The sequence below is a fragment of the Mesitornis unicolor genome, unplaced genomic scaffold (assembly GCF_000695765.1).
Source record: "Mesitornis unicolor isolate BGI_N332 unplaced genomic scaffold, ASM69576v1 scaffold2639, whole genome shotgun sequence".
Taxonomy (NCBI): domain Eukaryota; kingdom Metazoa; phylum Chordata; class Aves; order Mesitornithiformes; family Mesitornithidae; genus Mesitornis; species Mesitornis unicolor.
In genome coordinates this window covers 369-13,536 of record NW_010209053.1, presented here as the reverse complement: position 1 = coordinate 13,536, position 13,168 = coordinate 369, and the positions used below count along the sequence as shown (strand labels likewise).

Here is a 13,168-nt window from a genome sequence, read left to right as displayed (position 1 = left end):
TCCGGCTGAGCAGATGTAGCTGCTGGCTACGGAGAGCAATAGCTTTCAGAGCAGCTGGTCCTTGAGGGAGGAGCTGGTGCCGAGTCCTTGCAGTGCAGAAATGGTGGATGCCTTCAGACGTCTCACAGCGTTTCGAATCTTCATTGCAGAGGGTCTTGCTTTCCTTCAAATGTGGATCCGAACCTACCACAGGCGCAGTAAAGAGGGTGCAGTGAGAGGTGCTCTGTAATCAGCTGGCCTCTGGCACTGGGTGGGTGGATGGGAACAAGCCATGTCAGATCACTTCATGTTTAAAAAGAAAAAGAATTTATAAAAGTCTCTCTGAAAAAAAACCACATGGAAGGAGCTCCTGAAAAAGAGCCTGTTTATGTTTGACTTTTTGAGATTTTTATGCCAAATGCTCTTTCATTTCACCCAAACCACAGCAAGTCCAGTCTATAAAACAACATTCCCAAAATGGCAACAACTGAGAGCTGCAACCTCTCCCCTACTTGGAAGCATCCCTCGGAGACAGCTCCAGCAGGGTGGAGATGGGAGCGAGGAGGCTGATTTGGGAGAGGATTGGCTGGTTTTGTGAACGTGTGCAGGACGTAGAGCTCTGTGTGTCTTTCTCTCTGTAACCACAGTTCGTTGCCATCTCTTGCCTGAGAAACACAGAGGAGCGAGGCTGCGATGCCTCTGCAGTGTTACAGCTGGGTGGAGCCCATTCCCACAGCTCTGCTCTGGGCCTTGCTGAGCGCTGCAGCGTTTGGCTCAGGACATGAGGATGAGGAGAGAATCAGTTTCTTCCAGGTCAGGGTCAGGTCTGCCTGGCAGCAGCCTCGAGCACCTTTCAGTAACTAAAATACAGTTTGTGTCTCCCCGGATCTTTAGAAGAGCACAAACTCCTTCCTTTGCTGCTGGATCAAACTTTCCCTCCCTGCTGAAGATGCTCTCTGCTCCTGTTGAAACGTTTCCATGTGAACTGGATCTCTCCTTGCTTCTGTTTCTAGTGGCCAGGAAGGGTTATTTTCAGTTCACTCTTGGAGCAGCTCTTTGCATCCTTTAATTTGCTGTCAATGCTTTGAAGGTCCCTGTATGGCAGAGCAGCACACCCAGAACAGACACCAGGATTTTGGATAGTTAGCCAAATTTCACAACCACTTGCTGCTTTATCTCTCTTGTTTTCAAGAGTTCCCACCCTGTTAGCTCTACCAAGTGCTGAATCGCTTCCCTGGGTGGCCAGATTCTAGCTGTGAGGGAAGAAACCTCTGGCAGAAGAGTAGAGCAGACAATAATGGAGATACTTAAACCTTGCTCCCCATCACTGCCTCCCAAAAAATTGCTGGTAATGTTCATAAGGCAACACTTAACAGTCTTTGTCAGAACAGTAGGACTTGAGTAGTGGGGTAGAAGGTGGCCAAGTTTCTATTGCGAGGCCATTGTTTAGTAGAAAATGGTGTTGCTTGCAGAGCTGTGGCTCTGGAGAAGAGGAGGCCATTGGCAGGAGGATCAATCCAAGGCATATGTCTTCTGATCACTGTTGGAGTTCTGCCATGACCTGCATTTCTGGCTTGACTTTTGCTTTGAATTGCTTTGAGTATTCATTACTCTGTGCTTCCTATTTTGTCTACGCCTGTGTAGCTAATCCTTTTCCTTGAACTTAACCAATAGCCAGAGATAATCCCAATTTGAAAGTGACTGGAGAAACATAACAGTTTACATATAATGTATGTTTTATCCTGGTTGACTTGCACATGAACTGTCATGTTGTCTTTCGTTAAATACACCACTACAAGATGATAACAATCTCTTTAAATATTACACAGGGTTAAATAACTTTTCTTTTTTTATTTCCTTTCTCCTTTTGGCCAATGTTTCCATTGTTTGGATTTTTTTTTCTTGCGGAGGAGCAAGCCCGGGTGTGGGACGGCTCTGATGCCATCTGCTGGAGAGCAGCTTCCTCCCATCCCTGCTGCGGGCCAAATCTGGAGGCGATGCAGATGGTGATGTGAGCGGGAGTGCTGTGAAGTCATGAACCACAGGCTAGAGCAGGAAAAAGAAAGGAATTAAAAAGGAATTGAAGCTGATACCCTCTGATGCCTTCACCATATCAGGATCATTTGCTTACACTTCTTGATGGAAATACCATCACTGTTCACATCTCCTGCGCATCTCCTCCATTCTGTTTCCAACGGATGCATTTTTGCTACAGAGACTTCCCAGGACAAAGCCATGAAGGGATCAAAGTCTTTGTGAGCAAAAAGTCAGAGCAGCTTGTCAGATGTCCCAGTGCCAGCACAAGGTAGAAAGAAGGAAGCCAGTCCCCAGACAGGAGCTGCCACTGAGAAAATGTCCCTGGCCAGCAGACACAAGACTTTAAGGAGGCAGTGCTCTCACAGGTGCATGGCCTTTGGCAGCCTTTTGCAGTTTCCCTTAGTGCAACATGAGTGGTTTGAGAGCGAGTTGGATTTATGGTGCTTATTTGTGCTCAGTGCCAGCACAAGGTAGAAAGAAGGAAGCCAGTCCCCAGACAGGAGCTGCCACTGAGAAAATGTCCCTGGCCAGCAGACACAAGACTTTAAGGAGGCAGTGCTCTCACAGGTGCATGGCCTTTGGCAGTTTCCCTTAGTGCAACATGAGCGGTTTGAGAGCGAGTTGGATTTATGGAGCTTATTTGTGCTGTGCCCCAGCAGCCAGGACGAGGAAAGTCATGGCAGAATTGTGTGGGGAATGAGGCTTTCCACTGCCTGACGTGTGCATCCACTGTCAGCTGCTGAACTTTGTTATCAGATTAACCATTGTAAATGTGTGTGCGTGTTAAGAGAAGAGAGTTGATTTAGTGTACAGAGTTTATACCTGTCAAATCAGGATTTGAGTAACTTCATTGAGCATTTACCCCATGTATCTCTTCATTCACAGGTACCTGCATTCAGAGCGGAAGTTACCTGAAGGTATGTCCCATTACACATCCCTGACCCTGCAAGCATTAGGCAATCGTTTACATGAATGTTCTGTCCAGAGTTTTATCTGCCTGACTCGCCTCTATTTGCAATGCAAATGAAACCCGCAGCTGAACTCTTCCTTGCCCTTTTATATCCCTGCAGTTTTTTACCAGCTCAGGCTTCTCTACAGTCACTTTTCTGTCCTTCAGGGTTGTCCTGTCTCTGGGGTGTAATTCAGTGTCTGGCCTATGCCTCCTGCTGACTTGTGTGAATATGAGTGCTATTTCCAGGTCTCTTAGCTCAGACAAAAATCATTGCATGTACCAAGCTAAGCTTCCATCAAAATGTGGTCAGTATGGGAAAGGTATCTGAAATCTGCACTGGCACAACAGCGGAGTGGCTTCTTTTACCTGTAAATGAGCAAGTATTGCTGAGAAACTCTATAAGTAGGAAAAAGAAAGAAGCAGCAAAGTACAGAAGCAGGTTGCTCCTCACCCCCTTTTGTCGCTGTGGTCCCAGAGTAGATCTGCAGCCTTTATCTCTAGCAGGCTGAGTCAGGGACAAATTTGTGGAACTAGTTTAAGCAGAAAGCTGTCAGCTGTTTGGACAGAGCATAGGAAGATGGCTCAACCAGGCCCACCCCGTCAGCCTCCTGCTCCTCAGCAGTCATCCACACTGTGTTTCTCTAATGCTGATTCCCGAATCATTGTAGGATTTGAATTTGTCACAGCAAATCAGTTTTAATTCCCTGCTAGCAGCAAGTTGCAGACCAAGATCTGATGGAGAGAGCATGAGCCAAGAGGGCAGAATGCCCTTTAACTGAGTTCTGACTCTGGTCTCTTCAATTCCCCCATCTATGAAAGAGGACCATTAATGCCAGCTTCTTTCCTAGGACCTTTTCTTTGTTCAGCTTTGGGATGCAGCAAAGAGCTCTGTGTCTGCTGTGTGCAGTACAGAGAAAGAAGAAGGAACTGCAGTGGTAGATGTCACTGCTGGATGTCAGGCCTTGTCTAGACTGAACCACCTTCATGTGCCGTTCGTGCAGGCTTGTTAGACACAGTACGGTCCTGAATATGGGTCATGCCTCAGACTGGTTCAGGTTTGAAACAGACCCATGTATAGACAACGTTTCCATTTCTCTAGCAGCATCAAAAGACTCCTGAAGCTATGTGAAAGGCTTGCTGCTCTGATTACATCACATCTGACATGACCTACAAACACCAAAGGAACGGGGAGCTCCCATGCTGCTGCTGACGCTAAGCCTTTCCAAATATAGTTCCAGGCTCATTGAAATTCCCAGTATTTATAATTTGATCTGGCAGGCGTGCAGGGCTGTGCATCAGAGGGGCTTAATGAAACGAGTGATGCTGGGATTGAGGCTGTCTGGATAGAGCTGAAAGGCATGGTCAGGCCATGGAAATGTGCTGCTCTCCTCTTGGTAAGAGGGAACTATTTGTGGGTGAACCTGCGTAAGCCCATGTGACCAGGGAACGCACAGAAAATCTCTCTGCAAATGCAAAACCCAGCTAAGCCTTGCATTGCCTCAGTGATATGCAAACGAGCACCCTAAATATCCTGCTTTTCTTTCTAATGCCTTTAGCCAGCACAAACACAACAGGCTTTTTATAATCTGTAATCAAGTTCTCCAGCCCAGGCACAAGCACATAGGCTTATTTCAGGCAGCTGAGACAGCTGCTGGATATGCATCCACACCTACAACTGGTCCCATTTGGCTATAACCAGCGCTTTTCCAAAAGCACTGGTGTGCTAACGTCTGTCAGGAGCCGTGCGAGCCTTTAGCACATGCAGATCTGCGAATAATCTCATTCTAGGCATACTTGCTGCATAAGTGATGTGGAACCAGAAAGCCAAGCCGAACAGGCTGCAGGCTTCATGCACTTCTATTCTAGGCCTAATCCGCTGGCTATATTGATCCTGCCCTTTCTGCCTAAAGAGGTTGTATTACATTGCTAATCCTGTCCTGCCCAGGTCACAGTCACAACAGGCTCTGAAAAGCTTCACCTGCTAGTGTCACAGGAGTCGACTCATCAATGGCAGCACTTCTCTTACCCTGCTTGGCAGGGAGCAGCCTGCTTCTCTGAACCCTTTTCCATCTCTCCCTGGACTGTACATTCCTCCCCTGCTTCATTTCATCTCACGTTCCCATGCGGAGCAGCCTTTGCTGTCAGCATTTGGAGATCCTTGTCATCACTAACACAGAAGACTCACAATGCCCTTCATTTTGGGAGGCTTGAATGCCATTGCTTTGCCTGATTTGACCACCGGGGGCTCAGGAGGTCAGACTGACCACTACTGAACGCACTCGCAGTTGTTTTGAGCTCTTTTTGTTGAGTTTTGGGGAACCAGAGGGCATAATTAGTGCATGGATTAATATTTCTTAGGGGAAAAAAAAAACATGAGGAAAAGGGGAGCACATTTTGTTAACAGAGCAGCCTAGGCTTCAGAGATTGGTGGCAGGTGACCTACACCATGCCCCTCTTCCCAGCATTTAAAGTAGGAATTCATGTGGCGTTGCAAGGGTCCATTAACAACCATCCAGGGAAGGACAGACCCATTGCCCCGTGTTTGCTCCAGCCCTGTCCTCCCCAGTAAGCACTGAAAAGCAGACAGGTGGCCAGTGGGAGTGCTGACTATGAGAGCAAGGGGATCTATATCTGTTCCTTTCCTCTTCTGTGCCACAATGCAGCACTGTATAATTATTTTCTCTGAAAATACCCATCAACAGCTTGGGCCTGCTGAGCAGCCCAGAGGAGCTCTGCAGAGAGGCAGGGGAAGAGCAGTTCCCCTACCTGTAGCATGTCACAAATTTGCTTCCAAGTTTGCCTCTTGGAAACAAGAAATGTGTTTAGTGACAGTGAAAGAAATGTCAGGGTGCTTCCACGTGCAACGCTTGTCACTGCAGAGCATCCTTTGCAATAGCAAACTGAAACCTTGCGGCAGCTCAACGGCAACTGCTCTGCCCGTCACTTGTCAAGGTGGGCCACGAGTGAGACGGGGGCTCAGGCTCGCCGTCCTCGCCGTCAGGAAGTGGCACAGGCCACGCTGGTCACAGCTGCCTGCATTCCCGCACGTCCCGGGGAGACTCGCTGCAGGGAGCTTGGCAACTCCATCAGCCCTTCCAGATGGCATCGCACAGCTGCTGCTCTGCAGGGACGGGCGCGATGACCCTGCAAGGGTTGGATGGCTGAGGCTGCAGCAGCACGGGAGGAGAGACACGGTACAGCACCGACATAGCTGAGACAAGACAGGAGGGCCTTCAAGGCGAGGGGTGCCAAAAGCGATCCTGGGCTGGGCAGGGAAGGGCTGCGGGTCCCGGCTCCCTCGGCAGCTGGCGGACACCGCCACCTCCCGGCAGGCCGGGCCTGCAGCAAATGTCCCTGAGCTTCAGGAGGGCTTTTCCTCCGGTTCCCAGCACAGCACAGACCGATGGCAGCGTTTGGATGGAAGTGCCGGTGATGTCAAGTTTTGCTTTCCTGTCTCATACTTGACAGAGGCTAGACTGAAGGGTCTACCAGATGTCCCAAGGAGGGAAGGCAGCAGCAGGTTGACAGTTCAGATCCTTGTGAGATGAGATTGCTTAGCAGATCTGTACACAGGGCTCCTAGCAGAGGCTTCATCACCTCGCTCACAGAAACCCACCTCGCGTAGTTACTCCTTCTGTCCTCCCTTAGAAGACACAAGTCTTGCCTCCATTTTAGAGTCAAGAGGTATTTGGGCACCACCAGTTCACTTTGTGCTTAGGACATAACAGTTTAAGTAGTATTAAGACATGGGAGCACAGGCTTCACACACTGAAATGGTCCATGAGGCAGCCTTTGTAGCAATTCAGCAGTGTTTTTTGTCTCCTTTGTATAATTTCACTGTTTAAGGGCACACTGAAGAAAATCTCACGGCAGATCTAATTGTGTATCTGACCACCTGTGTAAACTGTGACTGTGGCCTCTTCTGTCAAGCTTCAGTACAGTGTTGAAGTGTGGAGCACAATCACAGCAGCCCCCAAGCCCTAAGAAATCCCAAAGCAGCTCTCTTGAGAGCTACAGACTCCTAACGGGACCCTCAGTAGCTCTGAGCTCATCAGTGAAGACAATTTAGCCATGGTAAAAAGTAGCAATTAACTTTTGAGTTCAAGGGGCTCTTTAAAACAGAAAAAAAAGTCCATGCCAGTGGAATCTTTATACTTTACCTTCATCTGCTTCATCACATACATCTGAGCGATGAATTCGGGAGCTCTGTTAAAGTGTAACTGCCTGCCTGAGTTAATATTTGATATAGCCATTCCTCAATCTTGTAAATATTTTTCCTGTAGCTAAGAATTGGAGCAGAAAGAGGAAATGTCATTTTTGTAGCTAAACCAAAGACTGCTGTTTTAAATCTCCATTATATGATCTAGTGCCAGCATTCAGAGAGCCATCCTGTGCTTTTGCCTTGGATTCTAACTACATAAGAATAATTTTAAATTATAATCAAAAAAACCCCAAACCCTCTGGTATTCAGAGCTAGCTTTGCTTTTCACATACCACATACAGAGCCATGGTCATAAACACACACTGGGCATAAAGAGATCCTGGTGGAAGCATGAGTAGCAGTTGCTCCCCTTTGGCGCAGAAAGGATCCCCATGGCCAGCAGTACAGGGGAGCCTGCAAAGACCTGAGCCTGGAGAGGGGACACCTAACAATAATACTGTTGTTTTGAAATATTTATCCTCTTTTTCTGTCCAGGGTGCCATGTGCTCGTGCTTGAATCAGTAAATCTCTTGCGGAAATACCTCTCCCTGCTGGACGTACCCTTTTCCTGCCTCCTGCCCGGAGATGCGCTCTTCGTACTGACAGAGGAGGAGACTGAACAAGCCAGGGTGAGATGTGTGGTACCTGCTTAGCTTATTTGAGTAGTTCATCATCATTGTGAAGGCTGTAGTCAGAAGTGTCATATTCACAGAGAATTACAGTAATTATGTACATGGATTATAGATGTCACTAATGGACAATCTTCAGTGATTTGTAAAACACGAATGGCCAGCACAGGTTGCTTCACATGCTGTGTGAATAGCAGGACAGGGCTGAGCAGATCTGCAGCTCAGACATCTTCAGTACTCACAGTGCACTAAGTTATACACTGTGTCCAGGATGCAGGATGAATTTCAAAGAAGACTGGATCCAACATAATATTCTGAACATGTGAGTAGCCCATCAGAGAATGGCATGACTGCATGCCAGGAACAGCGTCCTTGAATCATAGCTCTGACTAAAGACAGAGACAGCTTGTGAACTTGTGGTCCAAAGCTTTTTACAGGTTCCCTTCTCTACTATGTATTTTTTAAACTATTTTGCTGCATGAGATCTAACACATTTAGTCCACAGTTCCCTGTATCAGAATCTGATTAGCTCCCTTTCCATAGGATGTACATATTTGCCCAGCAAACAGTCCCGTTAATCCACAAATGATGTACACAGAACTTTCCTGCTTTTGAGCCTGCTAAAAGCTAGAGTTGCATATGGAAACTGCTCTGATAAAGGTGGCATTGTTCTCTTGTGTTTTGTTTCTGAAATCAGACCTTTCTAAGCTGGAGCACTATAAATAGATGAAGTTAAGTTTCAGCTGGCAGAGTATGATCGGAAGCAGCATACAAAGTGTTCTCAGATGCACACCTATCAGATTTCTAGTTCCCCAGCATGTCAACACCCAGGCATGAGATCACATAGCGAGGAGGCGTTGTATGTGGTAAAGAAACTGTCACGGCACCAACCTGCAGCCGACAATGTCCTTTCTAGCAGGACTCCTCTGAACACGGGGCCATACACCACCAGCGACACAGGGGCAGACAGGCTTCTTCCCTGCTCACTGCACACAGGCTGTCCTACACATTGGCAGTGAACCTCACAGGAGGCCCAGGGAACTGCGCTCACATTAGGTCTGGAAGGTTCTTTTAATGCTTTCTCAACTCTTTTTCCTTCTAGAGAGCCATGCGGTGTCATTGCAGCCAGCTCCTCTGGTTTCGCCACATCTATATGCTTTTCTCACGTTACATGGTGATCAACTCACTCCGCCTTCTGTAAGAGATGCTGCATACAGCTTCAGGAGTAAAAGAATGAATGAAAAAAAGACTGTGTCAGGCCAAGGACTAAAGAAAACTCACCTGCTACGTGCTCAAGAGGACAGGATGCTCTTTGTGTAGCATTCTGCTAGACTACAAAGAACAGACTGTATGAACTTCCTTCTGAGTAGGTTGTTGCCTGATACACTGAGATGAACAGAGTTTAACAGCCACTCTATTTCCTCACTGTAGAAGCTTAACTAGGATAAAAAATTTGCATTAACCTAATTAGGAGTCAAATGCAGGATTCTTCCGCATTACAGAAGATATGGCACAAATTATTTTTCTCCAAGAGGAAATAGCTGCGAGGACTGCTTGGCAACTATCTCGTGGTGCTTTTGTAAAATCCAGACATCAGGAGTAACTTTTCAAAGATCATGCTATCTCCACACTTAAAACCAGAACCACAAGACCTACCTTATTCAGTCAGAACTTGAAGAAGCCAAATCTTATGAATAAAACATAAAAATTCATAGAAATTGCTCTAATTGCACTGATGTTTGCTGCTACTGCTGCTTCTTTAACACACAATGTGTTGCAGGCTCCACCTTTGCAGAGCATCTGTCATGAAACATGAACATTTCTTCTTGCTTCAGAACATGGGGCTCAAGAACAGCTCACAAGTCTCAAAAGGACATAATGAGGTGCAAGAGACCCAGACCGTAACTAGGTCTTTTACAGAACACATACAGAGATAAAAAATGCAAGAGATCTCTCAAAAGCTGTTCTACTTCTGTAAAAGAAAAGTGCCAGAGTTAAAGATCCTCTCCCTTTATGTTGAAAGGTAAGTGAAGCAGCTTGCAGTGGTTTCATTTCTTGGCCTGTACAGAGATTGTAGTAGTGATCTGGGTTTCTGTGGGGTCATGGTGGAGCAAAGTCAGCAATACTCAACATTTCTGTAGGCTTTTGCACTCATTGGTGTGGGCTCACATCTACAGGAGGCATCTTTGCTGGATCTACAGTCACTGCAGAGCACAGATTGCCAGATCCTGATCTGTTGAGGAGCACATCCTCCTCCTGAAGACAACCAATGAGTTCCTGGTTGCACTGCAGTACGTGCTGGTTGTTGTAGGAGTACGATAGTGTGTAGCAGTGTTCAGGGAACGCTGTTCCCTGGCCTTGAGTCAGTGCCTGAGCATGTGCCTACTCAGCCGTAAGACCATGAGTAAGTCCAGGCCTAAGCAAAACAGTACTTAATCACCTGAATAACTGCAGTGGCCCCTCTCTTGCACCCAGATAAGCACCTGTGGAAATGATTTACTGAACTTGAGCCTGGTGAGCTCTTTCAAATCCCCTTTAACTTTAAATCCATGAACAATTCATTGAAGTCAATGGAGAAAAAACAGTGTAAGCTAGTATTATGTCCTAAGCCAGAGCTTATCTTACATAGGACATTTTTATAAGCCAGACTTGAAACACAGGAAATATTCATACAAGCAATGATTAGATATCTTTTTGTGTACTTTGCTCTGTTTATTGTAATTTAAACTTTAGCACAGCTAAGGGCAAAGTACCAAAATTAGCAGTGCTGGGGTGGTTTATGGAACAGAGGTCATTTGAAAACTGAAAGTCACAAATGAATGGGACAGGCAGCATAGAAAGATTTATTTAAGAAACAGAGAACAAATTAACGATCCTGTAGAGACTGATTTTGCCAGCCCTCACCCAGGAAACCCAGCTCCACGGCAGCGCTCCGAGTCCAGCTGCTGGAAGGCTGTGTTAGAGCTTTGACATGTCTCTTATGGTCTTGTGCTCCTTCACTGCCTTCTCCCATTCCTTGCCGTTGAAGTCCTCTGTGACAATGGTCTGCACGGTGCCATCGTCCAGACAGTGGGGAGCTATTCCTGAAGAAAGACAGAGTACAGAAAGACCGTTTTCAGAGATAAAGCGTGGAAGGTGCCTGCATCGCTCCGTGGATGGGGCATCTCAGGGAATGGGAAATGCTCAGCTGTATTGCTGTAAGGCTGAGGAGCCCAGGTGAGAAACCTGTCTTATGGAGAATCCCACACCGCATAGGTGGTGTAATCCCACACATCCTTCTTATGAAGGAGCTACAGGTTCAGACTGCAGCTCCAGGTGTTTAGCACTTCAGGAACAAACTCTTAAGACACGTGCTGCTCACTGTTGTCACGTTAGCATCCAGTGGAGTCTTTATCCAAGCTTTGCTTGGTGCTTAACTTTGGCTACCACAGCTTATTGTTCTACCTACCATAACCATCTGGGTTAGAACGAGGAGTATAAAAGCTCTGTACACCACAGGTCTTGCAGAATGTGTGCCGGGCACGACGTGTGTTGAAGGTGTATGTTGTCAAATTATCAGCACCCTAAGCAAACGAAAACCAGTGTAAGTTTTCCACATAAATAGATGTATTAATTACTTTCTATGGGCCTGTAGCTAAGAAATGTAAAATTTAAAATACCACCTTCACATCTTTATGTGAGATAGAGAGTTCTGTGTTCACGCTGTTTCTGAACCCTGTGCTTTGTATACACACGTGTCCATAACAGTCAAGCCTGAGAACTGCAAGAGCTCTAACATCAGCTCACTAAATAAGATGCACTAACACAACCACACCACAAAAGCATAAAATTCAGCCATTTCCCCCAACCAGCCATAGCCAAACTTAGGATAGAAAACTGGAAAACTGGCTGCCACTCGCATCTCTGGAGATGACATTGGATTATTCTGTGTGTGTTCATGGCCACGCTCTTACTGCATTCTTACTCTACCTTCAGCAGCTTGAAATGCGACGCTGGGACAATGAAGTGTCTGTTCTGCTTCTTTGTGCAAATGCTGCAACTGTAAAGGAAAAAGCAGACCTTTCTTGAAGCAGCGGACAAGTTGTAGTACAGCAACAGCGATCAGATCTAGCACGGACCTCTTGACACCAGGAATTCCACTGACAGCTAAAATGGTTAGCATCGCCGAGGTAAGCGGCAAGAGTAGACTCTTGGTATTGGTCGTGTTTGGCTGAGCACACCCATGGAACAGGCTGACCCTACACAGGCAGTGATAAGGTATTCTACACCAAACATTATGTGCCATCCTTTCTTCACATATACAACTCTCAACAGACATAAAAAGGACAAACTCTAGCTCTGAGAAATCCATTTATTCTTTCAGACCAGACTTTGCCAGTTTTACCAACATCAGTTACCTTTGCAGATAAGAAAGTAAGGTTTGGAAGTTTACCCATGAGCTAGAAGCAAACTAGTTGCCTGCAAAGGGAGATCACTACTGAAGCCAGACAGCGTTTAGTTTGGAGCACATGTGGTCAGAGATTTAGTGTTCACTTGAGAAGACCAAGTAAAAAAAGGGTTGATGTGCTTTAGGCAGCTGCACTCATTAGATCTCTCCTGACACTTTCTGTGTGAGCATGGATGTGAGACCTAAGTCCTGCCTGAAGCAGCAGCATAGGAAATCACCAGCACTGATGCTATATTGCATCAGGACATAACTGGGGAGATACCCTATGGAAACAGCTCAGAGGACGTTCTGCAGTTGTGCCATCTTCTTGGAGCTCTGAGGTATTGATTGGAAAAGCATACGAGATTACAGTCATCTATGAGAATAGGGGAAAAAACCAAACCAACTTACTTGCAGTTAAAAACATGCAGATCTGCTGAAGCCCAGACCTCAAAGCGGACGGCTCCGCAGTGGCAGCCTCCTGTGTGTTTCACCAAACCTCTGTATTCACTTGAGAGAGAAACGAGAGAGGTTTTGTGATCATACTTTTTTTTTTTGACAAGAAAATGAGTGTAGCTATATACTACATTGTTAAATTCTGCTTTGAGCAATTGTAGAACACCAGAAAATTTATCCACTCTAATGTACATTAATAAAATGTGCCAGAGTGAGGTAGAGAATGGCTTTTGCTTTTCTGGTTTGATTGAAATGGTGAAAAGGAAAGAAGAGCAACAGTTCAAGTAAAGCACACTCGGCATGCAATGCAAAATGTGCTCCCTGCCAGAGTCCAGGTCAAAATCCTGAGCCAGGCTATAGCATTACCCGTGCACAGCAGTACACGGAAACCAGTGGTGTTACCATGAGCCACCCTCTTGGAGCTGGATTTTCCCACAACCGCTCCAGCACTACAAATATTCATCCATTTAAATCTGGAGAAAGCATAA

The 13,168-nt window shown here is 46.3% G+C and overlaps 2 protein-coding genes across 2 annotated transcripts in view; one reads left to right on the top strand and one right to left on the bottom strand.

The window, feature by feature from the left end:
• The window catches only part of PIGL (phosphatidylinositol glycan anchor biosynthesis, class L), a gene marked incomplete at its 5' end in the record, with an annotated part of 52,705 nt that extends 43,706 nt beyond the window's left edge, over positions 1–8,999 (top strand). The window contains 3 exons of the mRNA XM_010192733.1: positions 2,902–2,933; positions 7,665–7,798; positions 8,901–8,999. Of these exons, the coding sequence (XP_010191035.1) occupies positions 2,902–2,933; positions 7,665–7,798; positions 8,901–8,999 (265 nt within the window). The remainder of the gene's footprint in view (positions 1–2,901; positions 2,934–7,664; positions 7,799–8,900) is intronic.
• Positions 9,000–10,756: 1,757 nt separating this feature from the next.
• CENPV (centromere protein V) lies at positions 10,757–12,734 on the bottom strand (the record flags this gene model as incomplete). Its single annotated transcript, XM_010192731.1, has 4 exons — positions 10,757–10,881; positions 11,247–11,361; positions 11,768–11,837; positions 12,636–12,734. Coding segments are annotated over 4 exons (409 nt in total), but the record flags the coding sequence as incomplete, so codon positions are not given.
• Between the last annotated feature and the right edge of the window lie 434 nt (positions 12,735–13,168).